The sequence below is a fragment of the Caloenas nicobarica genome, chromosome 1, assembly GCF_036013445.1.
Source record: "Caloenas nicobarica isolate bCalNic1 chromosome 1, bCalNic1.hap1, whole genome shotgun sequence".
Taxonomy (NCBI): Eukaryota; Metazoa; Chordata; class Aves; order Columbiformes; family Columbidae; genus Caloenas; species Caloenas nicobarica.
The window spans coordinates 127,277,915-127,302,940 of NC_088245.1; the positions used below are offsets into that span (position 1 = coordinate 127,277,915).

The 25,026-nt window shown below is 41.2% G+C and overlaps 1 protein-coding gene across 1 annotated transcript in view; it reads left to right on the top strand.

Moving 5' to 3' along the window:
- APP (amyloid beta precursor protein) overlaps nucleotides 1-24,280 on the top strand; it is a 217,225-nt gene extending 192,945 nt beyond the window's left edge. The window contains exons 14-17 of the mRNA XM_065650893.1: nucleotides 1,395-1,448; nucleotides 12,079-12,179; nucleotides 15,272-15,418; nucleotides 23,450-24,280. Coding sequence (XP_065506965.1) covers nucleotides 1,395-1,448; nucleotides 12,079-12,179; nucleotides 15,272-15,418; nucleotides 23,450-23,551 — 404 coding nt within the window. The 3' untranslated portion in view covers nucleotides 23,552-24,280. The remainder of the gene's footprint in view (nucleotides 1-1,394; nucleotides 1,449-12,078; nucleotides 12,180-15,271; nucleotides 15,419-23,449) is intronic.
- The last annotated feature ends 746 nt before the right edge of the window (nucleotides 24,281-25,026 follow it).

Consider the following 25,026-nt stretch of genomic DNA (forward strand, 5'->3'; position numbering starts at 1 on the left):
TGGTGCCGCTCTGCACTGCTGTGAAGGCAGGGGGTTTGATGGCTTGTCTCTGCAGCACCAGACCAACAAGCTCTGAGAAACACAAGCAAGTCAGGTGCGCAGATGCATTTTTAGTGTGCGGCTACTCTGAAGCTGACTTACTGCTTTTTTACAGAGGCTGCAGCTATTGCAGTCGTCTCCCATGAACAGAGGGCATGACTGCCACACAAACTCTCACTTACAAGCACCATAGGTTGTTTGTCAAACACATAGCCACTCAGCAAGTGACACAGACTTCCCAAGCAGATGGGCAGTCCCCTTGCTTAATCAGCTAGTGTGATTTCCTGAGGCCAAATACAGCGAGTAGTTCATGATTGAAAACTGTACTTTTGTCAGGTTTCCTATGTTATTGTTGCTCCCTTACTGCTGATTAGAAGGTTCATACTTGAATGGTGAATCCAAATGTATGAGAATACCTTATTTAAAAAATTCTGAATTCCAAGCTACAACGTAAAATTTTTTTTCTGACTTTAATGTCTGACAGTGACACTTGGGTAGATAAGGAAGGTAACAGTATTGCTGCAAGAGAGAAACAGAAAAAAAAAAAAAAGGGGAAAAAAATCTGACTGTTTTAGTGAACTTCTCTGATGTGTTCAATTTGGACTTAACTGAGGCAGTAGGTAATGACTCAAACAGCATTAAAAGTTTTGCACATTCTGTTAATGGCAGTGAGCTCCATCAACCTTAGGTTTCAGCTGGTAAAGCCTCAGTACAGTAATACAAGAGCTATAAAATTGTGTATGACACACAATCGGGTAGAAAGTGGTGTTTCTCCTTTGCTTCCCTTTCAAATATTGGAAGACAAATTTGCTGTCTACAAATCACAGCATATCGGAATGAAATATTGATTGTATTTTCAAAATGTGCTTTACTTTTTTCAAACCTCATAGCCGATGCTGTAAAGAATCCCTATTGAAAGGAAAAAGGCATCAGGATTCAGTGGGTTTGTCAGTCAGCATTGATCAAGACTGGCTGCAAGAACTTACTCATCATATCTGTTCTTGCTGCCAATTCTGATGAGGCAGCTGGTTGCACGTAATGAATATCGTTTCACCCTATAGACAGAAATTCTTTGATCTTGATGGCTTCTCACTTTAAGCAATAACCAGAATATGATTTAAAATTGACACATCAGCTGTGACGCTTTCCTTTTGTAGATGTGCCTGTCCCTTCCCTTTATTTCCAGGATTAACTGAAGGCAGATCTTTTCTAGCTGTTGCTTTGTTAACTTTGTTTATGCTGTATGTCTCTCCTGCACTGTCCCAATGGAGGAGCAGTTGACTTTATCGTTTTGGGGGATTTTGTTTATTTTTTGTGTGCTTTTTTTTGTTTGTTTCTTTTCCGCACATGCCCAGTTGAGCCCGTCGACGCCCGCCCAGCTGCAGACAGAGGACTCACCACACGACCAGGTATATAATGTGCATGGCTTTTACCTAACCTGTGTTTTCCCAGTGTGCGCGTGGTCTTCTTGAACTGAAATGGTCACCTTTGCTTTGGTCTAATTTCTCTCCTAAAACGTAGCGCTCTGCCACGAACCAGGGAAGCGTTCCCACACCAGCCCCATCAGCCTGTGTGAGTGCTGTCTGTCACGGGTGCTGGGGATGGGCACTGCTGCAGGGAGTGGGACCCAGAGACCCAGAACTGATATTCTGTTCAAGTTGTCTTCAGGCAATAATGCGTCGGCAGGCGCAGGGGGCAGTACCCCTCAGGGCAGAGAGTACTCTTCATTTGAGAATATATGATAAAAATGTTGATACTTCATGTAGAGTATACGGTTTCTTGTAAGTTGAGGCTAATAAAGAATTCATGCATGCGATTTTAGAATAGCAAGGGATGTTAGGATTTTTTGCTGGGATATTTATCTTGGCTAACCCCAGACATCTAAAAATTGATACATATATTCTCCCTCTTGGATTCACTGAGGACACCTCTATACAGCTATTCATTCCATTCTAGGATAGACAGAGGTGATTATTTGCCCTCTGTAGGTACATGTGTCTTCCCATTTATTTCAGAGGAATATCAGATGACTAGTTTGAGTTATGCTGCAAATGTTTAGAAAATTGAAATGGGACAAATCCAATTTTCAAAAGTAAAAGATTGCTTTTCATACTAACTTTTTTTGCTTTTTAGGTTGTTTTTTCCCCCCTCATTTTTATTTAGGTTTATCTAGAAAAGGCTGATTCCATTGAGAGCAGACAGCCTTTTATTCCAGAAGAGATTACTCTTCCGCACATAGTGAGATTAGATGGGTATATTTTAGGGTTAGAATATTTCAGTGTCACATCGTCATTGTGGTTTTTTCCTTCAAATCAGATCAAACTGATCAGTTTGTCGTCTTTTTCCTTTTGTCTTTTCCTCCAAACTTCCATTAGAAAGTGTTACGGTCAGCACCCTCCTAGTGTGTGTTTATATCTTTGAAATAACTCAGCGGTGTTTACTGACTACAGAAAATTGTACACCGGGAAGTAAAATGAACTCCTGTGCCAGAGCAATTGGGATACAGGTCAAGGCTGGCCAGGTGATTTACTCCCAGCACTGTTTTGGGAGTCTGAGATCTTGACTTGTGTTTAGAATCTTAATTCACTCCGTGAAGAGAGCCTTGAAACAGGTGCAGAGCTAACTCTACAACCATGCCAAAAATCATGGGATCGTGTAATATTCCCTCAGTGCTGGATTGTCTCTGCCTTCTGGATTAGATTTCTTGCCCAAGAGCACTAGAATAGAAGTAGCATCACAAATGAAACATAAATGTATTGAATCCAAATTTTGTAATGTCAGTTCAATCTAGGAATTTTCTTGTAATATTAAGTTAGTGATTGTTAATTATTTTAATCTCAGTCTTTGTGAAAAATCTGTTACGAGGTTCATATTTATTACTAAAGATTATTCCTTCGTTCAGTTCAGACATGCACACAGAGGCACACACACAATGACAGAAATCGCTGGTGTCCCTTCCCAAGACAGGATTTTCTCACACTGCTGTGCTCCAGTTTCAGAGTGAAATTATTTTAGTTCAGGGTATCAGAGCACTTTGGTGGTTGGGGTGATATAAATAGTACTGAAAGTACAGCTAGCACAGGTCATGAGAGATCTTTGTGAATGTACAATAGATTACTAAGAAGAGGTAAAAATATTTCAAACGTGACCGTTATGGCTTGAAATTTCCAGCAGATACAGGGACACATGTCATGTTCCTCTGTGTAGAGGGATGGTTGTTTCGCCAGAGAGACTGAGATCTCTCACTGCCGTGCCTGCAGTCTGAATTATATAGCATAAAGTGTCTTACATGTGCATGTGAAATAGAGATTTTGCCCCTTTACAGTAGCGCTAAATGTATCGTAACACTAAGCACAATGTGTTCTCTTCAGCATTCCTGGTAGACCTTAAGTTTCTTGAGTCTTTAATGTCCAGACTTCTGCAGATTTGCCCTTACTGATTAAAAATTCTGGCAATAAATGTCCACCTGATTTTTCATCATCCTTTAAATACAATTTGTCTGTGATAAAATTTCAATTTAACAAAAAACTGTTACCAGTCTGAGTAGCTTCATAAACTAGGAATAGAGGAAAGCAAATGGATGCTTAGTTAACCTGTGAAATACAAAAGAGATTCTGACAGTTAAAAAATGTGTGGTCTAAAATTCTTTTACTTGCTGATTATAAATAAAATTTCTATGTTAGAGGTTAAAAGAGGAAAAGAGACACTTTTTTTGTAGTCACTGTCCTTCTGGGAAAGTCAATTTTTACAGTTTGAAGCTATTTTTTATGTCAGAAAAACAATCTGAAAAACAAGGATGTTATTCTAGAATGAAAAAGCATTAACAAGGGACCTGGCAGCAGGTTAGCACATGCAGCTGCTTGTAACTTTTTGTTTTGTTTTAGTTGCCTAGAGTCCTGCTGATTTTGAGAAAGGTTTGCCATTCTCACAGCCCTGACTTTTCAGTTAGTGCCTCGGCTTGTTTTGCTCAAGCGAACGAGGCGATGATCGGCTGCTGCAGGGTGAAAACTCACGTGTCCAGTCTGGCCATCCAAGCCGGGGAATAAGAACAAGTGGACATTTTGTCGGTATTCAAAATCCCTGAAGAAAATCAACTCTGAAAGGACTGAGACAAGCATAGAAACACGTGTCCTTTTTTCTCTTTTCTGTTTTCTTTTTACAACTTTTCACCCCCACGTCATTCTTGCAGTGATCACTACATTTTTCATAAAAGCAGATCATGCAGATGATCTTTGTCCCTCTCCCGCAAGAGAGGTCGTTTGGTCACAGTACAGAAAAGAAGAGCAAGTACGTAGTTGTTTGTAGTATTTATGATAACTAGAATCTCATTACTTCACCACATTGTTCTCTCTCATTAATAAATAAAGTCTGTGAGTCAGGTCAGGAAATGTGAAGAGTTGTCCAATCCATAGAGCAGGAAAGCTTTTGAGTAAAGACCAAGCTTAAACCATTCACTAAAATTTAAGCCAGTTTTCCAAACCTCCGCCTCTGTAGCATTCCACCTTGACTAGCAGTGGTTGAAGCTTGAATTTGAATCTGATTTACATGTGTCCCAGGAGGAGAGTAGTGTCGGGGGGACCCCCATTTTCTAGTGTAGATGGAACATCTGTGTGATCCACACTGGCGTTTGAAAAGGAGCCAAGTGCTTCAACACAATGTCCTTCCCCTTTTTAATTTACAAATGGGGGAACAAAACTAAGAATTATGCCTAAATTGCTTTCTTGACATCTCTTTCCTGAAAAGGAAGTAAGCAGAGATGGTAAAAGATCAAGGGGAAGAAAAATATCTAGATGTACTAAGCTATTTTTAATACAACATGAAATGATAAGAGATTAATGGCATGTTTCTTGGTATTTATAAATTGCTTCGTAGAGGGAGACATTAGAAGGCTTCAATCCAGCCTGAGAACTTCCACAGGAAGAGCTTCAAATAGAAAGAACAACTCTTTCCTTGATAGCCTCCCTGAAACAGCTTTTTCAGTAGTGTTTCCTTCTCCCCCATGCCCCAGAGGTCACCTTTTCATTATGAACATTTAATTTCTTGCAGCTGAATTTTGGGTATGTGTTTATGAATGACTTTTTTCTTTTTTTGTGTGTGTGCTTGTGTATATAGAGATAGACATACACACACACAAAGATACATATAAAAACATCCTTAGGTACTCAAAAGCAAGCTCCTTTTTATTCATGTTAATTCATTGGATCTGATCTGTGGTAACTGATTGAAGATTAGAAAACCTGCCATCAGAATGGATGTTGCTTAGTATAATATCAGCAGATTTTCTGAAATTCAAGGTGATAAAGAAAATAACCACCTCTCTGTTCAGGGTAGGCTGTATTCTCATCTGTTGCACAGTTGCAACTGTAATTACACCACTAACAGCTGTAATTGTATCACTCGGGATGCCCATAATTCACAATGCAAGGATTTTATTATATCAACTGAGTTATTTTTTTCCATGTAGTATAGTTTGCGGTTTGGTTTAGGTTTTTGCATTCTCCCAGTTCTTTGTCAGTTGATTGTTTTTGCAAACAGTCAATAATTTTGAGGAGACATTGCACATAAAGCTGCTTCTGTGTCTCTGGCCCTTCCGCTGATAAATCATGAGTTGTCCATCTTTATTACATTATATAGAAAGCTGAGGGATTTTTTCATGCACAGTTGCAGAGGCTCTGTAAGCCTAATGGCTGTTCTGCAGAATCATTAGCACACATGCTGCAGTCTGTGTGAGGTGAGGGCATAGAGCAACTTAGTGAATTATAGATGATTTTCTTGCCAGAAATTGCCAGGGGTTTTTTTTCCTGTCGTAGTGATGTTAGTTCAGTACAGTTGTCTTAAACCAACTGTCTGCAGCTACCAAATAAAAGTCACTAATGATTTTTTTTTTCTTTAGATTGTTTTGCTTTATAAATCAGATATTTACTGACTGTGTATGCAATTACATATGCATATGCACAGCATCTGCATTGACATGCCAGATTACCGAATTTTACTTGGTTATTCATTTTTACACACATAAAATAATCTCTGGTATTCTGAGAAATAATTATTTTGTACTAAGTTCCAATTAGATTTTTTTTAAAAAAAGATAACATTCTTTTTTGCACTTATTTTCTGCTTTCTCCAATTTGAGAGCCCTATAGTCATCCATGAAGTAAAAGTGAACCACCATTTCAGTAACTTCCAAGGAGAGACCGGAAAGTTTTAGATCCATACAGTCTTAAAAGTACTTACTCCTCAAAGATATTTGAGTTGTCCTTACAAAACTGAGTATATAATATTAATTTTAGTCTTTATAAATTAGGATGCAAGCTTCATTATTCTTCTTTAATTTCAAAATTAAATGACCTGCACAAAGTCATAGAGTCATATGCAAGTAATAGTTGAACTTCTGGTAAGGACATGCAGCCACCTACCTGGGTAATTGTTCAAACACAGCATTTCCTTTCAATCTGCCCTTTTCATTTTAGATGAAGCTTTACCCAGGTAAAGCTGTTTACTACACTTGTAGCAGGCCTTGATTCAACAAATCTTCTCTTGTTCTTGCCATTACTCAAATACGGTTTATGGACATGGAGTTACATGTTTTCTTGAATTGCAGTCATTATATCTGTTGCTTAAATATGCTACTTTGGGATTTTCTATGGAGAGACCACCCATATCTGGTAGTTTCAACTGTGCTTCACCTGGAGGTTTTATTTTTAACTCTAACTGGAAGACCACAGGCACATCTAATGCTCTTTCAGACCCTTGCAGAACAAAATCACAAAATCTTGCTAGATTGTTATTTAACCAGTAGAAGAAGCAATTACAGGCAGTGTAGTAGGTGATGTTCACTGAACAGCATCCTTGGTGGAATTCATTGTATCCTTTTTCTTATCCTTCTTAAAGCCTAAATATATGTTTACACAGACACAAAAGCTCATCTATGTGAAGATAAAGTGTTCCCCAAAACAGCTACTTGGTTTGTATTTCGTTTGAGTAGCTTTTAACTCCATATTAATCCACAGCCCCCTCCACTTCAAGGTCAAGGAAGAATAAGGTTTGCATAAGCTGCTCTTTTTGATGTGTGTGTGCACATGTGTGCATGTGTGCGTATAAAAGTTAACATTACTTTTTAGTAACAATACAATTAAAAGCCCATCATAGCTCATTTTGTTGGATTTTACTAGATGCTTTTAAGCCCATGTTTTTGATGCCCGAATAGTTTTTTCAGTTTTTCTAAGGAGTCGCAAATTAATATCTTTACCGGTTGAATTGTAGCATTTTTAAATTGAAGTAATTAGGAATGCAGCTCCCTAAAGATAATACGTAATTTGGAAGAAAAAGCACTAATAATTATCATTATTTGTGAATTTGCAGTGAGGCTGTTGCTCTCATTTTTCTTCTTTTACATATTGGAGTTGTGTGTTTTAGACTTGGTAGTGAATAAAACATCATTTTGTGTCAGAGTTAAAGGTCATGTCATACAGAGAAATTTTCTTTGGATGTTTTTCTTCAATGCAAGAGCAGAGTGATATTAGGCAGCCCTCAGCTGTTTGCATCTTACTTGATTCACACACCTCTGAAAAAAGTTTTGGAAATATTTAAAAAGACCCTTTTTTCTTCTTCAGTTAGTTTTTCCTTCTACAGTTACTACCTTTGAAAAATAAATCTTTGATTTTAGCATGTAGGACTATGTGTGTAGTCACCAGGATAGAAAAGCGAATGAACTGGAAATGAAGAGAAATCTGTTAAATAGAAAGTCTAAATTCTAGAATGTAACATGGTGTGAAGGCATATATAACCCCATGTCTATTTTTGTCTCATACCGGGTATTTAATTGATTCCAGTGCAGAGTCGTGCTTCTCTTACTATATGATTAATTATTTGCAGAAGACCACGTTTACCCTAGTTGTACTTTAGGAGTCTTTTTTAGCTCACTTCCAAGGGAGATACGAGGCAGAAAAAAATTTTTATCAGGTTTGTCAGTGCAACGGAAGATTTTTCTGTTTCTAACCTTTTTCCCATGCCAGCTGCCAAAGACAAGTTTTCCTGAGTCTAACACCATTAACTTCCTAATATTGTGTCCCACTTGGTGTTCAGATCCCATGGCATTTTTGGGGATCGGTAAGGCCACGTAGTCCACCAGACCTTGGTCGCATGGCCCAGAGAAAAAAAATTCTGCCTGATCTCAAGGCTAAAGATTGTTTAACCTGCTGAATGCTGGAAATACGGCTCCAGCTTTCCTGTTTGGGAATAGGATGGGGGAAGGGAACCCTCAAAGAAATGTGGCTTTAGGGAAGCCTGAGCCTGCATTTTTCCAGCAACTCTGACTACTGTGAATTTATCACCCTCTATTGCTCACTGATGGGAAGGCTCCTGACCTGTTCCCCCCTCAAAATGCTGCTGTAACTCCTGCCTGGGGCATTTGGCTCTGCTTAACAGAAGCTAACGAAGACCCACGGTCTAAGCTGTCTCTAGCTTGCTTTCACTCTGAAAGTGGTCAGAGCCCCAGAGCACAAGTACCCAAGCCCCTTATTATCCTGCCCCTAGCAGTGGTGCATAGAGGATGCCTACAGACTGCACCTCTGCCTTGTACTCCGGCACATCCACTGAGCATTTGGCAGCCAGCATTTGATAGACTTCCAGGACTAGAAACTGTATTTTCACCATCGTGTTTAGTAACCCTGGATGAACGTTGCTTCTTTGCATTTGTTCACTCGTATTTTGAACATCCTCATGATTTGTGCCAATGAGTTCCACAGTCCAGTTTTGCATTGTACCAAATTATATATACGCTTTCTTTTGTTAGTTTTTAATCTGCTGTGTCATAGCCATGTTGGTGTCCTGTATTTTCTTAGGACAAATAATGAATAACTGTTTCCTGTAGACTTTCTCCTTGTCACTCATATAGACCTCTGTAGCATTCCCCTTGGTTGTCTCTTCCAGTCTGAAGACTGACAATTTGTCTAGTCCTTCTCGTACAGAAACCATTCCATACCAGTGATTGTCTGTCTCTCCCTGCTTTGTGTCTTTTCTAGTTCCTCTGCCTGCGTTTGAGGTGGGGTGACCAGAGTGGATAGCCAGATTTAAAATGAGGATACATCATTTATACAGTGGTGTAACGATGTTTTCTCTTTTCTCTGTTCCTTTCTTTTTGCCTTTTTGACTGCTACTGAGCCACCTGCCCACAGAGAGTTATCTGCAGTGACTGCAAGGTCTCTGTCTGTCCTGAGTGGAACAGACCTAATTTTGAGCCTGTTGTGTATGTATAGTCAGGGCTGCATATCCCTGTGAGCACCAGTTTACATTATATCAACATTTAATACCATTTGCCTTTTATTATGCACTCAGAATCTGTAATATTCCTCTGCAGTTCTTTGCAGCTGGTTTTACTTTGACTATCCTCTTTTTTTCTTTTATTTTTCGTCAGTAATCTTTGTCATGTCACTATTCACTCCCTGATCCAGCTCACTTTACAAGCAGCACGGCACAGATCCTGTTGGGACCCTGCTGGTAACCTTCCTCCATTGTGAAAAATGGCTGCGTATTTACACTTTATTTCCTGTCTTTTTAATCAGTTATGGAAAGTCATGTAGGACTTTCCCACTTACTCCTTGCCATCTTAGCTTCTGCCAGAGCTTTGGTCAGGGACCTTCTCAAAGGCTTTTTGGAAATCCAGATACACTCCAAGACGAATCAGTTTCCTACGCGCTTCCTAACTCTTCCAGTGACCTCTAGGAGGTTTGGGAGGCAGGGCTTCCCTCAATAAAAGACAAGTTGATTCTACACGGATGTATCACATGCATGTATGGATATGTTCTACTCAATATTTATAGCTCCAGTGAATTTGCCAGCTGTAGCAGCAGAGCCATGCAATTCCCTCGGCCCTTGCCCTGGGGGAGTTTCCATGTGATGCTTTTGCCAGCGTGTCTAAGGGGCAGCAAGCGTGGCCGTGGTGAGCAGCTGGGAGCCGGCCACCGCTTCAGCCACTACAGCTGTGGGCATGAACCAAGTCCTGGGAAAACCCTTTCCCCTGGCTATTGAATTTACGTGAAGCACTGCCATTCCACTGTTGGTTTTTCCCCCTTCTCTTTTAATCCTAAAAACAAGAAGGCGGGGGGTTGAAGAGGGAAGCCTCTCTGCTGCCTGATGCACCTTCTCGTTTTCTTTGCTTCCCGTTGTTGCAAGTCTAGGGGATATTTTGAGGTGGTACACAAAGGAGAGTAAATTAGATTCTTATTTTAGCGTGGAAAACTAACCATAACTGCTTCAAAGATAGGAAGGCAAACCTCTTTGCAGGTACCATGTGGGTTTTATTTCCTTCATCTCCATTTCCTCCTGCATCATGGTTTGTTTTTAAACTGCAATTCCTTAAGTATGTTACAGTTCTTGATTTTGGAAATGGTCTCCCGTGTATAAATGTCATAATATACTTGTGTCATTAGTGTAACATGGCATCAAAAATCAGATGCTTAATAAATTTGAGATCTTTAGGTGCTTTATTCCTTTAAAAAAAGGCACTCAGGTAGAATTCATGGAGCAGTCAAACTGTTCAAGAAAATAACCATAAATACTTCACTGCACAAAGATAATTCTTGTTCTCCCCTTTGCGTGGTTTACTGTCAAAAGAAAGATCAGAACTTTAGAATGGGATTGTCTGTCCAGTCCAGAGAAGTTCTTGGGAAGGTCTGTTCTTGCTGACTCATAGTACAAAAATAAATCCGCATTTAATGAAAAAAGAAATTGCACATTCAAAGGCAATAAAAGGGCAATAATTCTTGCATTGAGTGCTACTTCAGACTGTGGAGCTCATTGGCACATGGAAGTCTTTGAGAATTTATTGAGAGTCCAGAGAGACAGTGGAGCACAAGAACAGTCAGTAGTGTTGAGAATTTTCAAGAGTTTCTTCCTCTGCATCAGAGCTTAAGGTCAGCCCAAAATACTAAGAATCAGAAAGAAGGCTTGGAGAAAGGAGTTGGAGTGATAAAATGCTAAAGTAAATAATAGACAAGGAATATGAACCGATGTGTTCTGATCACATTAGACAGGGTGAGGAAATAACTTCTCATAAGCATCATGTTTCTGCAGTGTTTGTACCTCCAAGAAATATGACTGTCAGTCAGTTGGTACACAGAAGGAAAATAACCAGCTACATGAATACCCATATGTACTCTATAAGCCAGAGCCTGCTTTTCAGGACAAAAACATTCATATATAGGGTGCGCTGCTCAGCTGTTCTAAGTCTGGCTTGTTCTCCTGAGGCTGTTTTCCAGGAGGAAATCCTGTCTGCCTTTCCCATCAGACAAGTGCAGCATCTCCCTTTTGCACCCATAAGGGGACAACAGGACTGCAGACTATATACAATTAAAATCGCCGCAAGCTTTGCTTACTTGCTCTACTGTATGTTTCTAATCAAGAGGGACAGTTACCAACTCTCAGGCAGAAGTCAAAACTCAGATTACTTCTGAGCAGTCTGAAATATGAAAACAAATAAGAGCCATGTAAACTTCACAAACATTTTAATAACTCTTACTTGTGAATATTGGTGCAAAAGGTAGAGACTCACAGGAAGCAAGAAAATATATCTGGGGTTCCCCACCTCACACCATGGATGTGTGTTTTTTCCTCACAGAAGCCTAATCTTAGGGAGCAGGAAGATTTTGGCCTAAACACCAAATTTTCTTGACGTTGCTAAAGAGGCTGTCAGAGCAGATCTGTCCGCATCTCGTGAGCCAATGCAGGAGACGGCTGTTGGTCCCTCGCAGCTTAGTTGTTGCGGTGTTTCATGCTGAAAGCCTTTGATGCTTGTACCAGCATAGCTGCAGCGGATTAAGAAATGTGTAACAGAGGAGAAATTTTACCAGCTCGTTCTGTGTCACCTCAGTGGGACTGAAATATCAGACCTACCTCACTGTCCTCCCAGTTCCCTTTCATGTTGCATCACACCTCCTCTGTGTGAATGACGCCATTGCCTTCCGCTCTTGTTTTGGTGGAGGTAGACGGAGCATAATTGAGTCAATGACTTTACTGGATTTTCATTGCGGTGCAATGCAGGTTCTGGGTTGACCAATGTTAAAACAGAAGAGATATCTGAAGTGAAGATGGATGCGGAGTTCCGGCATGACTCAGGATATGAAGTTCATCATCAAAAGCTGGTGAGTGAACAAACTGTGCTTGCCGCACACGTATTTTGAGTTACTGATACGTTCTTGAAATAGTGGGTCAGTCATGGCCATGTTTTCCCTGAGTGATGTGAATCCTGAAAGTGTGAACAAAAAGTTTTCATGTGAACAGGTGATGATTTTTCAAACCTGGACTAATTTCAGCAGACATGGTGGAAAGTCTCACAGGAGAGGAAATTCTCACAGTTCCTGCCCTTGCACTGCCATGGGACTAGATGTGGTCATATGGATAATACTTGTCCCACAGTCCATCTGTTATGTTCACATAACTAAAGAGAAGGGATACAGAGGAAGGAAAACACTAAGTAGGTGGATTTTTTCAAAAAAAAGAGGTGTGCTGGAGACACGCAGCATGGTGCAGCAAGAAATAGAGTGACACTGTTTCAGGAATAGATTTCTGTCAAAACAGATGGTGGTGGTGCGTGAAGGAGGCTGAACCCCATGGAGCATAACCTTTCGTAAGATGGCCTGCTTGGGATAAGAGGAGACTCTCCACTGGCCTTAATTTTAATTTGTACTTGGCTGTATTTGTGTGTTTTGTTCCTTTAGATCTATCAAATTATTAACAGGTGAAGTGCAGGTAGGAGCAAAATATCATTCTCTATTTGAACTATGTGGCTTATGAACACAAAAATAACAACCAAAAGCAATGTAATTAAGAACAAGCATCTTCTAAAAGCTTTTTTCAGTCCGTTAATAAGTAATGAAGAACCTATAGAGCAGTGTTGGTTATAAACCTTTTCTGCTTCCTCTTTTGTAAAGATATATTACATGATGAGATTGCAGTTCTGTGACTTTCAGTATCCTGATATTAAACTTGAAAGCTTTTTCTCTTAATATATTCTTAAAGCTAAGTAGTGCTGAAAATTAAAATTAACATAGGACTAAAATTTGCATTTGAACTAGGCAATCACTGTGTGAAAAGATAATTCTGCCATCTCTTTGATGCCGAGAACTGAGAATTCCCAGTCTGACGAGCTAATCCAAAATGCATTAGCACTAATTTGGGAAATTCTGACACGCTTAGCTCAAACGGGTTAAACATCCTGACGGAGTGAAATCATGGGAGTTTACTGAAGGGAAGAAGCTTGGAGGAATGTGTTTTAGAGACAGTAGTTATTGATCCTGTGTCACATGCATTTCCCAGCAGCAGCCTTTCATGTTTAAGTGGTTTACTACCATCCCAAGCAGTTTGCTGCTGGAAACTACCCTTACCATGGTGGCTGGTAGGGAATGCATTGCGATTCCTGCACTTGCATAATCTGTGTGAGGCTTAAAATAAGACTCTTCCAGCTTTTTAAAACTTTATATGCCATACTTCTTACTGATAGGTACAACCATTGTTTAAAAATTAGTAAGCTGTCCTCTAGATTTCAGTTGAGACAGAGCGAGCAGTCTGATGTTCCTGAGAAGGTCCCGGGCTGATGCCTCGCAGGGCATCGCGTGTTTGCCACATGCCAGATCCCAGGTGATGCCCTTCTCCCTTAGCTTTAATTCAAAAGCAGTAAGCAGAAAGTACTTTCATCTATGTTTTCCTTCTCCTGTGCTCTGGCAGGATTTACTGAAACAGTCTCCTTAGGATATTGCTTTGAATTCAGCTGCTCATTGTATTTTACATGCAAACTTCAGAATTGAGCTGAAATTGCAGTTATTTTCTCCTTTATGGGTGTTCACATTTTAACTGTACATTAAGTTGGTTTTCATGGCTCGGAGTGCTTAAGGCTTTCCTCTGTTGCATATGTATATTAGCTGGGTCGTTTCACCGTGCTCCAAAATAGCACGGTAACACAATTTCATTCCTGAGCAGGTAAAATTGACAGAAGAAATTATAACTTCACAACAGCTTATGCCAACTCTGCCCATTTTGTGTACTTTCTAGCGAATTCTTAACTTTGTTTAAACACATTTCTTGCTTATGACTAGGAACAACATAAATATTTATACTGCATGCTTTAATACCTCTCTGAGGAAGACTGTGTTTCTGAAGAGTGCAAATGTTATACAGCTCATTATAATTCTCAGCTGGTTTCTTGCTTCCCTCTGCATTTTTGTTAAATACTTGTCAAACTATTTAGTCTTTCAGAGTGAGGTAGTCTTACAATTCGGTGAATGTAATTTATTCTCTAATCCTTTTTGCCCGTTTTGGTTAAAAATAATAATAATAAAGGCCCACTATTGACACGCAGACAAAAGGTTTGTGGAATTTGCATAGATGTAAAATAATCCAGCATACTCTTTGAATACAAAATAGGACAGTGAAAACACTCACCCACTTTTCATACCTGCTTCTGTTGTAAAAGCCCATCTTGTTAAATGCATAGTAAAGCATCTTGCTATCTACTGTTTTGCCTTATCAGTATAAATAATTCAAGTGGATCTTCTCTGTTTTTCACACAACTGTTTCCTCCACTAGGTCTCACATGAGTATTGTCATCATCCAGGTATAGCTCATTCTCCCTTTTCCCTGCAAAACCTGGGAGCATCCCTTGGTGGTCACTGAAATCACCATGGCTTGTTTTTGTTGGACTCTTGTCTCTTTGGTGGAAGAAGTTTCTCCCAGCTGGTTGCGTGCAAGTTTCACTTTTGTGCCACAGGTCTTCACTACTCCTTTATCAAATAAATGCATCTTAGTCCAAACAAGCCACACATCCAGATTTATGAACATTTTCATGATTAGCATTCTAAAAATAAGAAATGTGCATGCTCCCTGGTTACTCCTCTATAGGCTCATCAGTCATTTTGCAATTAGCTTGACTTGCTTACTGAAGGAAAAAAAAAAAAAGCAGCAGCTACTATCTAAGACCCATGTGAAGCAGAAACATGGAGATGAGTCTTCCCCTTAGTCACAGCACTGCTACACCACAGGCAATACAGATTTCCCAAATTGTTCTTCTCCAACTATGAGAGCTTTGTGCTACAGCAATCCAGTTTTGAATAATTAGGATGACATACAATACTGTTTAATTACTGATACTTCGATAGACTTCATATTGCTGTGGCAGCTGGACACATTAACCAAATAGTGAGCTTTTTATTAGCCACCTTCCTTTATTTTTCTTTCGCAGGTATTCTTTGCTGAAGATGTGGGTTCAAATAAAGGTGCCATCATTGGACTAATGGTGGGAGGTGTTGTCATAGCAACAGTGATCGTCATTACTTTGGTGATGCTGAAGAAGAAGCAGTACACATCTATCCATCATGGGGTTGTGGAGGTAAGAAGAGACTGCCAAGCACAACTGGTGTCACACATGCAGCACAGTCAACACGCTGCTCAGTAAATATATATACAAATTAAGAAAGCACGTTTTTGCCTAGCCATATGTTTAGAATTGGAGTGGTTGCACCTGGCAGAGCGGAATCAAATTGCCTTATTTTGTAAATCCAGACACAATATAAACCATGTTAAGTTGGTTGTACAACCACAAGAATATCTTCTGAAACTATACCAGACCAATCGCCTCATAATGTGAAAATTCATTTTGTATGAAATTTAACAGTAGCCAAGGAGCAGATACTGCACAAGAGGAAAAATCTGGTTTTACTCTTGTTGGGAATGCACACACACAGATTTCTTTCTTTAGCTTGCAAATAAACATTTGAGGCAGGTCTTCTGTGGATTGTGCTGGACATTGCAAGGATTTTCCCTACACAGATGCTTGATTACTTTTTGTTCTCTAAACAAGGTGGGTTTTTTGCCATTTGCTTTTGATTTATGGCTAATCTGAAACTTACAGATTGGAGAAACAAATAAAAGAAACAAATATAACATATAATACTCTCGTATAGGGTTTTTAAGATTAAAACCCTTGTCTCTTCCCAATCTACCAAGTAAATTTGTGGTCAGTTTACAGTAATGTAAAATACCTCATCTGTTGCTTGGATTTAAGAAAGGATCTCTGTAAGTAGAAAAACCTGATCATGACAACTTGTGTATTGATATCTAGTCTGCTATGTGAGTGTCTGGTTTGCAGACAGTACTTATATTAGCCAGCACTGGAAACATGTATATGTTTTTGCCTTCCAAAACTGGTATTTTAAATTTTTGATTGAAACTCAGTCTTATTCAAGTCCACAGTTAGGCTGTTTTCACCTTGAGTCAAATGAGCCTTGCTTTGGTCTTGCTGGAGACATACATGCTTCCTGATGCATGTATTCCACTGTCTGGGGCAATGAAGGGTCTTAAAAATATTTGAGTAAGCCTTGGCCTTAAACCTATGCTTGTGTGTCCCTCCATCTGTGCTGTGATTGCCCGTGTGGTTTGAAACCCTCCAAAGAGACATGGTCAGAAGAGCACCAACCATTTGGGGTGAGATTTGAACAGACAGCAAGCCATGCACAATTTGGACCGAGAGGCAGAAAACAGCAAGCAAGAATCTCAACTTTAACTTTCGATGGGGAAGCTTCCAGTCCATCTCTTAGAAAATTAAAATAGGCTTTAGTTTTATTAAACCACCTAGTTGATAGCCACTGCCAACAGTTATGCACCCTGAGAGCCGCCTTTGGCTGAATTTAGCGACAGCAGAATAGGCCAGAAGCCTTGCCAGGCCAAAGCCCTGAGTCAGACATTCAGTGTGACCATACCGTTATTGCAGTCAGACCTTCAAATTTAAGGTGGGCTTCACCTGATAGAATGATATGGCAAAGGTAATCTTGGACTCCTCTGAGCTGTCTTCAGTGACAGTGAACTTGGAAACGTTGGACTAGGAATAACATGCACAAGCTGAACAAGTAATTCATGTCAAAATGACAGCATCACTTAGGGAATAAAAATTTTTACAGATAAAAGCATAAATGTATAGCACGCAATTCTACCAAGAATATTAGTTGATTTATAGTACCACAGTGTAGACAGTGCTGCATTGTGTCTGGCATTGGCAGGCAGGATTCCTTATTCTGCCAGACTTGCTCTGTGGTCTTGGCAGACTGCATAGCCTTGCTGTCTGAGCTTCTCGCCCACAAGAAAGGCATCACATCTATTTTTGTGCTAGGTTGGTGAAAATTTTGTAGCAGTTATTTTGAGGAAAAAAAAAAATCCACCCAGAGATCCATATACAATTGATGTTTAATATTAAAATGTCTTCAAAATTTAGCTGTTCCATTCTAAAGAGGATTAATTTATTTAGCAACAGCGTACCTTTAATGTGCTGTGCACAAACAGCACAGAAGAGCAAAATCACTTGATGTGAAAATAACCATACATCAGCTCTAGGTTGGCTGAGTATATTTTAACAGATTTTGCAACCTTTTTATTGCATGTCAGAAGTTACTGTGAAAATTTAACGCCGTGGTAATGAGTGCAACATTACAAAACAGGTCCTGTTCCACCTGTATTATTATCTTCCAAAAAGTCAACTCTGACTACAGTACTCTTTCTCATTTCAGTATTTCTTTAACAGAAGACATTATCAAAAATCCTATTAGCCTTTTTTTGAAGCTCTGAGGAGCTATGCTTGTCCTGTTTAGAAGAAGTGTCATAATAATTTTCTTCCAAGTCTGAGAATATAAACATTTCAAAGTGGTTTGGCCTCTCCAGGAGAAGGACTGCCACAGTTAAGTGACAGCATGAATGAAAATTACGTATTTTGAAGGTGGTTTTGGCTAGTGCAGCCACCCCGGCTGCCTGCAGGAGGTTGCTTCTCCCATGAAAGCAGGTGGCAAAAGAGAGGTTCTCACCTCTTCTGTGCTCCAGGCTACAGCCGATTGTCCCAACCCCTCCTCTTTCAGGATCCGCTCTTTGAAGCTCATTTGCTTCAGCAGGAACATGTGGGGAGAGGTGACAACGGGGGGGGGCTCACAGCAGTAGCAGAGAAACCACTAAAATTGCTGTACTGTGCTCCAAAGTCCATCTGTCAAAGTCCAATCTGCAGATGTATATTAGGCAGCATCCATTTACCATCGTGTAAACAACAGTGTTGTGTTCGGCGCATCTCTGAGGGCTGCTTTTGATCTGCCCCATGGATGTAGAGGCAGCACATGAGTTTTTCTGCAGCATCGCTATCTTCCTGACCCCGCATTAGGATTTTCTGTGTGAAAGATCCATAGGCTGGAGCAGCAGAGGATAGATGGACAAAGAGCCTCAAAAGAGGTTATCTACCTGACCGAGCTGTTCTCTCAAGAGACATCACATTGTAGAAAAGTGTCTAGGCTGCTTCCCAGTAGCACCAGAGTACCCACACCTTACATGCTGTGTTCAGCCTCTGCCACCTCCATAATGGGTGCAAAAAGCTTCTTAAAATGGTAAAGGGCTTTAGGGATTTACTGACAAGGAGATAATCAGGTGCAAGGCATATCGTTTGGCAGAGCAATGCCCAGGGCAAGGGTTGTAAGGAATGAGAGGAGCAGTTTGGCAGAGTCGAAATGGGTAAAAATGAGTGGAAGACCTTCTGGATGAGTGATAGTGCACATAGGTTGGCAGTGAGATGGATTACCCTGCAGCAGAGAGCTACAGGAAAGAGAGGTGCTAGTGTACCAGCACTAGTCATTTTAAGAGCTAAAGGGGAAATTAAAAAAAAAAACCTACTCAGACTGCAAGTAGAAGCATCAATAATCCCCTCTCATCTCTAAACGCCATATTTCAAAGGTTATTGGACTTCCACAGTAAACTAATTTTATCAAAGTGGGGCTTTTTCATACAGAATATTGTCCAAGGGTGTCAAAAATCAGTCTGATTGTACTGTCCTTCATCATATTTTTTCATAATCTTTCTCCTCCCTGATTTTTTTCCAAGCTTCTCTAGTTTCATGTAAATTCTCTAGTCTCTTCTGCCTTGCACTTTTTTTTTTTTTTAATGCTGTTGTCTTACCCTGTTTCTTTCCTGGAAGCAGGTTATGCTGTGTGCTTATCACATCGTCTAGTCCTCAATAAGAAGTGCTGGGTGGGAGGCTTAAGCTAAAACGGGTGACAGAGTTCAATACCGTGTTGTTTGGAGCTTAAATACGAAGGCATACAGCACAGGTTCTGCCATACGCCTCCTTTGCATCCCAGCCTAGTGGGGGAGCCTCCTAGAAAGGAAGATGCTCTCAGGCATGTATGGTACACAGAGACCCCTGAACCCTCATCCCCAGAGCTTTATATTGTGCTTTAATTTCATGCTCAAATAAATTTTTTTAGAGCTGGGAGTGGTTTAGGTGTAAACTCTGAGGATTTCACTACTTCATTTGTAGAAGCACCTGTAGGGTGGCGTTACTGTGCACAAGAACCAGAGCTGACTTGATGCCACAGCAGCCATTTCAAGGACAAAAGGAAGGGTGACTTTTCCTCTGCACTTTATTCATATTCCTATTTTTCTAACTGTTGAAAACGCTACAGGAACCCTTGCCATTTCCCTACTTTGTTCTTCTCTTCCATTCACAGCCATGTTAGCGACAACTTTAGCAGCAGCAGATGGCAGGTGGTGACATTGTCATGATGCAGATAGTTAATGCTGTTAAATTTACATGTCCCTGAGGGCAGGGATCAGGCCTTTTACATGTTTGTACAAAACCTATATGGAATGGGTTTGTTAGGCCCTACTGTTGTTATACTGATGACATGCATTGGCAACAAGCACTCTGCCAAACTGCAATAGTGTCAAGGAATTGACAGAACCTGAGGGCCACCCGTGTCCTGGGTGCACCCAGCACAGCATGGCCAGCCGGGCAGGGAGGGGATTGTCCCGCTCTGCTCTGCACTGGTGCGGCCTCACCTGGAACACTGGGTGCAGCTCTGGGCAACACAGGATAAAAAGGATAAAAAGCTACTGGAGAGTGTGCAGAAGCGGACTACAAAGTTGGTGAAGGGTTTGGAGGGGAAGCTGTATGAGGAGCGGCTAAAGTCACTTTGTTCAGCCTGCAGAAGAGGAGACTGAGGGGAGACCTCATGGGGCTCCAGCTTCCTCACAAGGGGAGCAGGAGGGGCAGGCGCTGAGCTCTTCTCTCTGGTGACCAGGGACAGAACCCGAGGGAATGGCAGGAAGATGTGCCAGGGGAGGTTTGGGTTGGACATGAGGAAAAGGTTCTTCCCCCAGAGGGTGGCGGACACTGGAACAGGCTCCCCAGGGAGGTGTCACGGCCCCAACCTGACAGTGTTCAAGAAGAGACTGGACAAGGCCCTCAGACACATGGTGTGACCTGTGGGGTTGTCCTGTGCAGGGACAGGAGTTGGACTCAATGATCCTTGTGGGTCCCTTCCAACTCAGGGCATTCTATGATTCACTGCATGTGGGTATAGAAGGTGTATCCTTGTGGAGGGAGAAGTCGGCAGCCCCTGGAAAAAGGACGGGCACAGCAGCAGCCCAGCCCCTGGAGATGCTGGCAGAGATGAGCGATGGGACTTGCGGCAGCTCTCGCTGCCTCTCACCCAGCGCCACTACTGCCCTTGCTGCAGGGCCCAGGTGGGACTCGAGCAGCAGGCACGGACGAGTCTTTAAAATGCAAGTGCAGAGTTGTACGCTGGCTGCTCAGCACATTGTTGTACAGAAATGTTGTGGGGATTTGGGGGCAGAGGTTGAAGAGAGGGGACAGGCTGTGAAATTCCCAGGAGTTCTCCTGATCTTGAGGGATCAAAACGATTGTTGACAGCCAAGCTGAGCACTCACTGCTCGCGTGGGCTGGCCAGGGGAAGCTAGCATCCTTCAGTAGAAAAGGAAACAGTTCTTTTGTCAGTTCTGGAGAGGAAGGAGGGCAGGGGGAGAAAAACACTTCTTTTTTTTTTTTTTTTCCCCTCCTAATTTCTAAAACAAGCGAAATCTGGAAAGAGCAGCTTAAAGCAAGAGCGCCATCTCTAAACAGGGTCTCACTGCCTGAAAGCATGTACAGGAGGTGAAGAAATAGATGTATTTTGGTTTGTTGCATAAGAGAATTACTCCATACAAATCCAACTTAAAAAACAAAACCAAACAAAAAAAAAAAAGAGAGAGAGAGAAAAACAGTCAGTATTTTAACAGCAAAAAAAGACCGAGTGATGTTGCAGAATCAGAAACACGGGGAGCACGGTGTCAGCTCAGCCTGGTGACCCCTTCTGCGTGGCATCCTGTACCCGGCCGGCAGGAGTCAAGGGCTTGTTGGAGTGCTCAGGGTTCCCAGCTATGGAGAGTCTCACAACAAAAGCAGCATGTGGCCCTTAGAGTTGGGCGTTTCACAAAAATGTGCAATTATTGCGTAAGAAAGAGAGATTTGATGTAAGATTCAGTATTGATTGAAAATGCAGTTTGAGAGTTGGAACATGGACAGGGAGTTGTAGAAAGTGCAAATATGAAAATGGGCCAGATTTGGGGTTAGCAGTTCATCTGAGCAGTCCGATGCATGTCCCACACACAGAACTCTTTCTTCTCTGAAGTAACAAGTAAAAGAACATCAAGACAGAAGATGGACAGAGAGGATCCATTTTTTGGTGGTCCTGTGGCAAAACCTACCAAAATAAATGAACAGCTGCAAAAATGAGCTGAGCAGCCGTCGTTTGTCCCTGGTGTGGAAGAACATACCTTTAGTCTTTCTTCAAGGTAGCAGGTAACAACTTACCGAAAGTCATAGTATGTCCTTGCTAGGCTGAGTATCTTAGAGTTACCAGTATCGTAGAGTAGATTTGAAATGAGTATCTGACATAACTACTTCTCCTCTGTTTTTTTTATTAAAAGGTTAGAGTAAGTTAGCTTGCTGTAGAAGGCTTCTTGAGAGAATACGCTTTTCCATTATTGGTTATTTTTATGCTAAAAATAAATGGATGTTTTTCCTAAAGGTCACTACTTATTGGAATCCATAGGAAAATGTTCATACCTAATACTTTAGTGTAGAGTTTTAGGCACCTTCCTGATTTTAAATTTTTGATGATGTGAAATTCACTTTTTACGTTCTTTCTTAAGAGCTGTCAGACTCTAGAGAGAACAGACAGCAAATGAAATAGCTGACAAGCAGGCTTTCTTAGTTCTGTTTTCATAAGTGGTTAGCAAGATAGGCAGGATATGTTACGCTTGGAATACACAACAGCTATTGAGCTCATACAGCAGAGGTAAAATACCTAATTAAAATTTAGAAGCTGCTCTCACCTGCTCTTAATTTGATGGAGTTTTTTATTTCTGTAATTGTTCAGTGAAGGAAGAAAATAGTTTGCAGAGCTGCAGGTATTCAGTAGAGAAGTCTTGACCGAGCTGTCTTTATGCCTGTCTTCCAAGTAATCAAGAAAGGACAATTTTTGTTAAGTAGAAATACTTAAACCAGTGCAGACGCGCCAGGTTTTTTTGTCACTAAATTGGATTAAACTCGGCCTTGGAGCCAGGGAAGTTCTGTTTCTGTGAATGCAATGGGATTTTTTTTCTCACCTTGGACCTGGCTACTCTGACTTTTCATTGCTACCCTCATTTTATTTTTTCCAATTAATTTTTCTCGGTCTTGAGACCACAGTATCTGCAACAGACCTGAGAGCAGAGTATAGGCAGAAGGCAGCCTCAAGCCACTTCTTTCAGCTTTTTAGTGAGCTTTTTATTTTCTTTTGAGATCCAGTTGATTCCAAGTACAGATACCAATATACATCCTAGGGGGAAAAATCCTGATAATGGGGGAGTAGTGGGGAGGTGCAAAATATACCCTGGTTTTTCTTGGTTCATGGAGTTGCATGCTTCCTGAGCCAGACGACAAAATCCAAAGCTGATACTGCTGCGTTCAGTCAACTGGATTTGAAGTCCTGCAGCAAAAAAAAAAAAAGACTTGGAGGATTGTTCCTGTTACTTTTATCTTCTCCTGCATATTACTCTGTCCAAAAAGTGAACCGTGACTGTTGAGCTGGAAGGGCCATCTCTTGCAAGTTGCTCTTTAAAGCTGTTTGCTGGCTTCTCATTCATTGCCGGGTGCAGTTCTGCCTGTTGATTTTGTTCATGACGCCACTGCAGTCCTGTGTAAATGGAGAGAAGTGTTTTCAGAAACAGTTGCCTCTTCAGACAGTGTTAGGGCCTCCAGGTACGAGGTTTAACACTGTTTGGTGGAGAAGTGTCCCTATCACTTCCCAGCCACCTTTCTTGTAGACTTTCTTATGAGATTTGGACTGAGCTTGGGGCCTAACTTACTTTCCCCTCTTCATTAAAAAAAAGGGGGGAGGGAGCCAGGGAAGAAGCTGTCAAACAGACCCCGTCTTGTGTGTGTTTCAGAGGATGCTTTCTGCCCGAATGCACAGGAGAGGGTACATAGTATGTTGGGTGGCCCTAAAGTGCGGCAACGTGGGGCGTGCTGTGAGTTAAGCCAGAATCTGACCCTGGTTGGTTGTTGTGATGACAGGTGGACGCTGCGGTGACACCAGAGGAGCGCCACCTTTCCAAGATGCAGCAGAATGGCTACGAAAACCCCACCTACAAGTTCTTCGAACAGATGCAGAACTAGGACACCACAGCAGCCTCATGAGTTGGACAGCAGAATGATTGCTTCACTGCCCATCGGTGTTCAGTTATAGAATAATGCGGAAAGAAAGAAAAACACTCTGTTTTATTATTTACTCATTCTCGCCTTTTGACAGCTGTGCTGTAACACAAGTAGATGCCTGAACTTGAATTAATAAAATCAGTAATGTATTTTCTCTCTCTTTCTCTTTACATTTCAGTCTTTACACTACATTATTAATGAATGTTTTTTGTGTATTGTAAAGAGGTTAGCTCTATTTAACTAGTGCATGGGTAGATTCTCTTTCCCAATTATTTATCATGTAGCTCCTTAGCCAGTTGTATATTATTCTTGTGATTTGTGACAAAAATTAAGTCCTAATTGAAATATGCTTTAAGAATTGATGGGGGATGCTTTCCGTGTCTGTGGGGTTTAGCTGCTTCTCTTTGCTGAGCATTTTTTTCTGATCACTATGCATTTTAAAGTAAAACAACATTTTTTAAAAAGTATTCCAGATGAGTTACTGAAATTCTTTTCCTCTGCAGCTGCATTTTATTGTACAGATTGTTGCTCCTGCTGTATTAGTGACGTAGAAATCATGGGAATACACATTCGTTTCTTTGTGCCTGTTTTATGTGCACACTTTAGGCATTGAAAGGTAAACTTTATTTTCTTTTCCATGTATCTTTTTGATCTTAAAAAAATATTAAAAAGAATCCCTGTTAATTGTGAGCACTTCTTGGGGGGAAAAGTGCCTGCTGGTCGAAAATTAACAGGGATCCTCTGCAGGATGATTGTACAGAACCATTGCTTATGAATTGATAGCTTTCTACACTGTGTTACATAAATAAATTAAGAAAAAAACACTTGGGCAAGAGTTTTCTTTGGAAGCAGAGAACAGAGATTTCTGAAAGCCACTTACATGGAAAACAAGGATGTTCACACTGAGAGAGGGTTGGGAAGGGATTTTCCTACAAGGATCGTGGCACGGGCAGTCAGACCAGAGCAGAAAGAAGGCAGCAGTGAGACAGGGTAGGAGTGAGAGGCGCCAACTTTGGCACATCTGCCCCTCTAAGACGTCATCTCCTATTTTTTTTTTCTTCTTTCAGTTTGTATAATAGTGTTTCAGTGTAAACAAACACGTTCCTGGAGGAGCCGTGTTCTAGTGGCGCGTTTCCACGTCCACCAGCTGCCCTCACTCGTGCAGAGGAGCGCGCTGTGCATGACTGGCCTCCCAGGCTGCAAAACCATCCAGCCCGGTGCTGTGGCACGACAGCGGGTGCCCAGCAAGGGTGAAACAGCACTGCCAGCAATTTTTCCCCCAAAATCTGCAGGAAGCGGGTGAAGCCTTTGATGAGCTGTGGTACATAAACCCCAGCCCAGCACCTTCTGCTCGTTGCTGGCCGAAGGCTGGCTGAGAGCTTCTTAGCCATGGGAAAAGAAGGCTTAGGTGAGACCTCATCACCATGGCCCAGTAC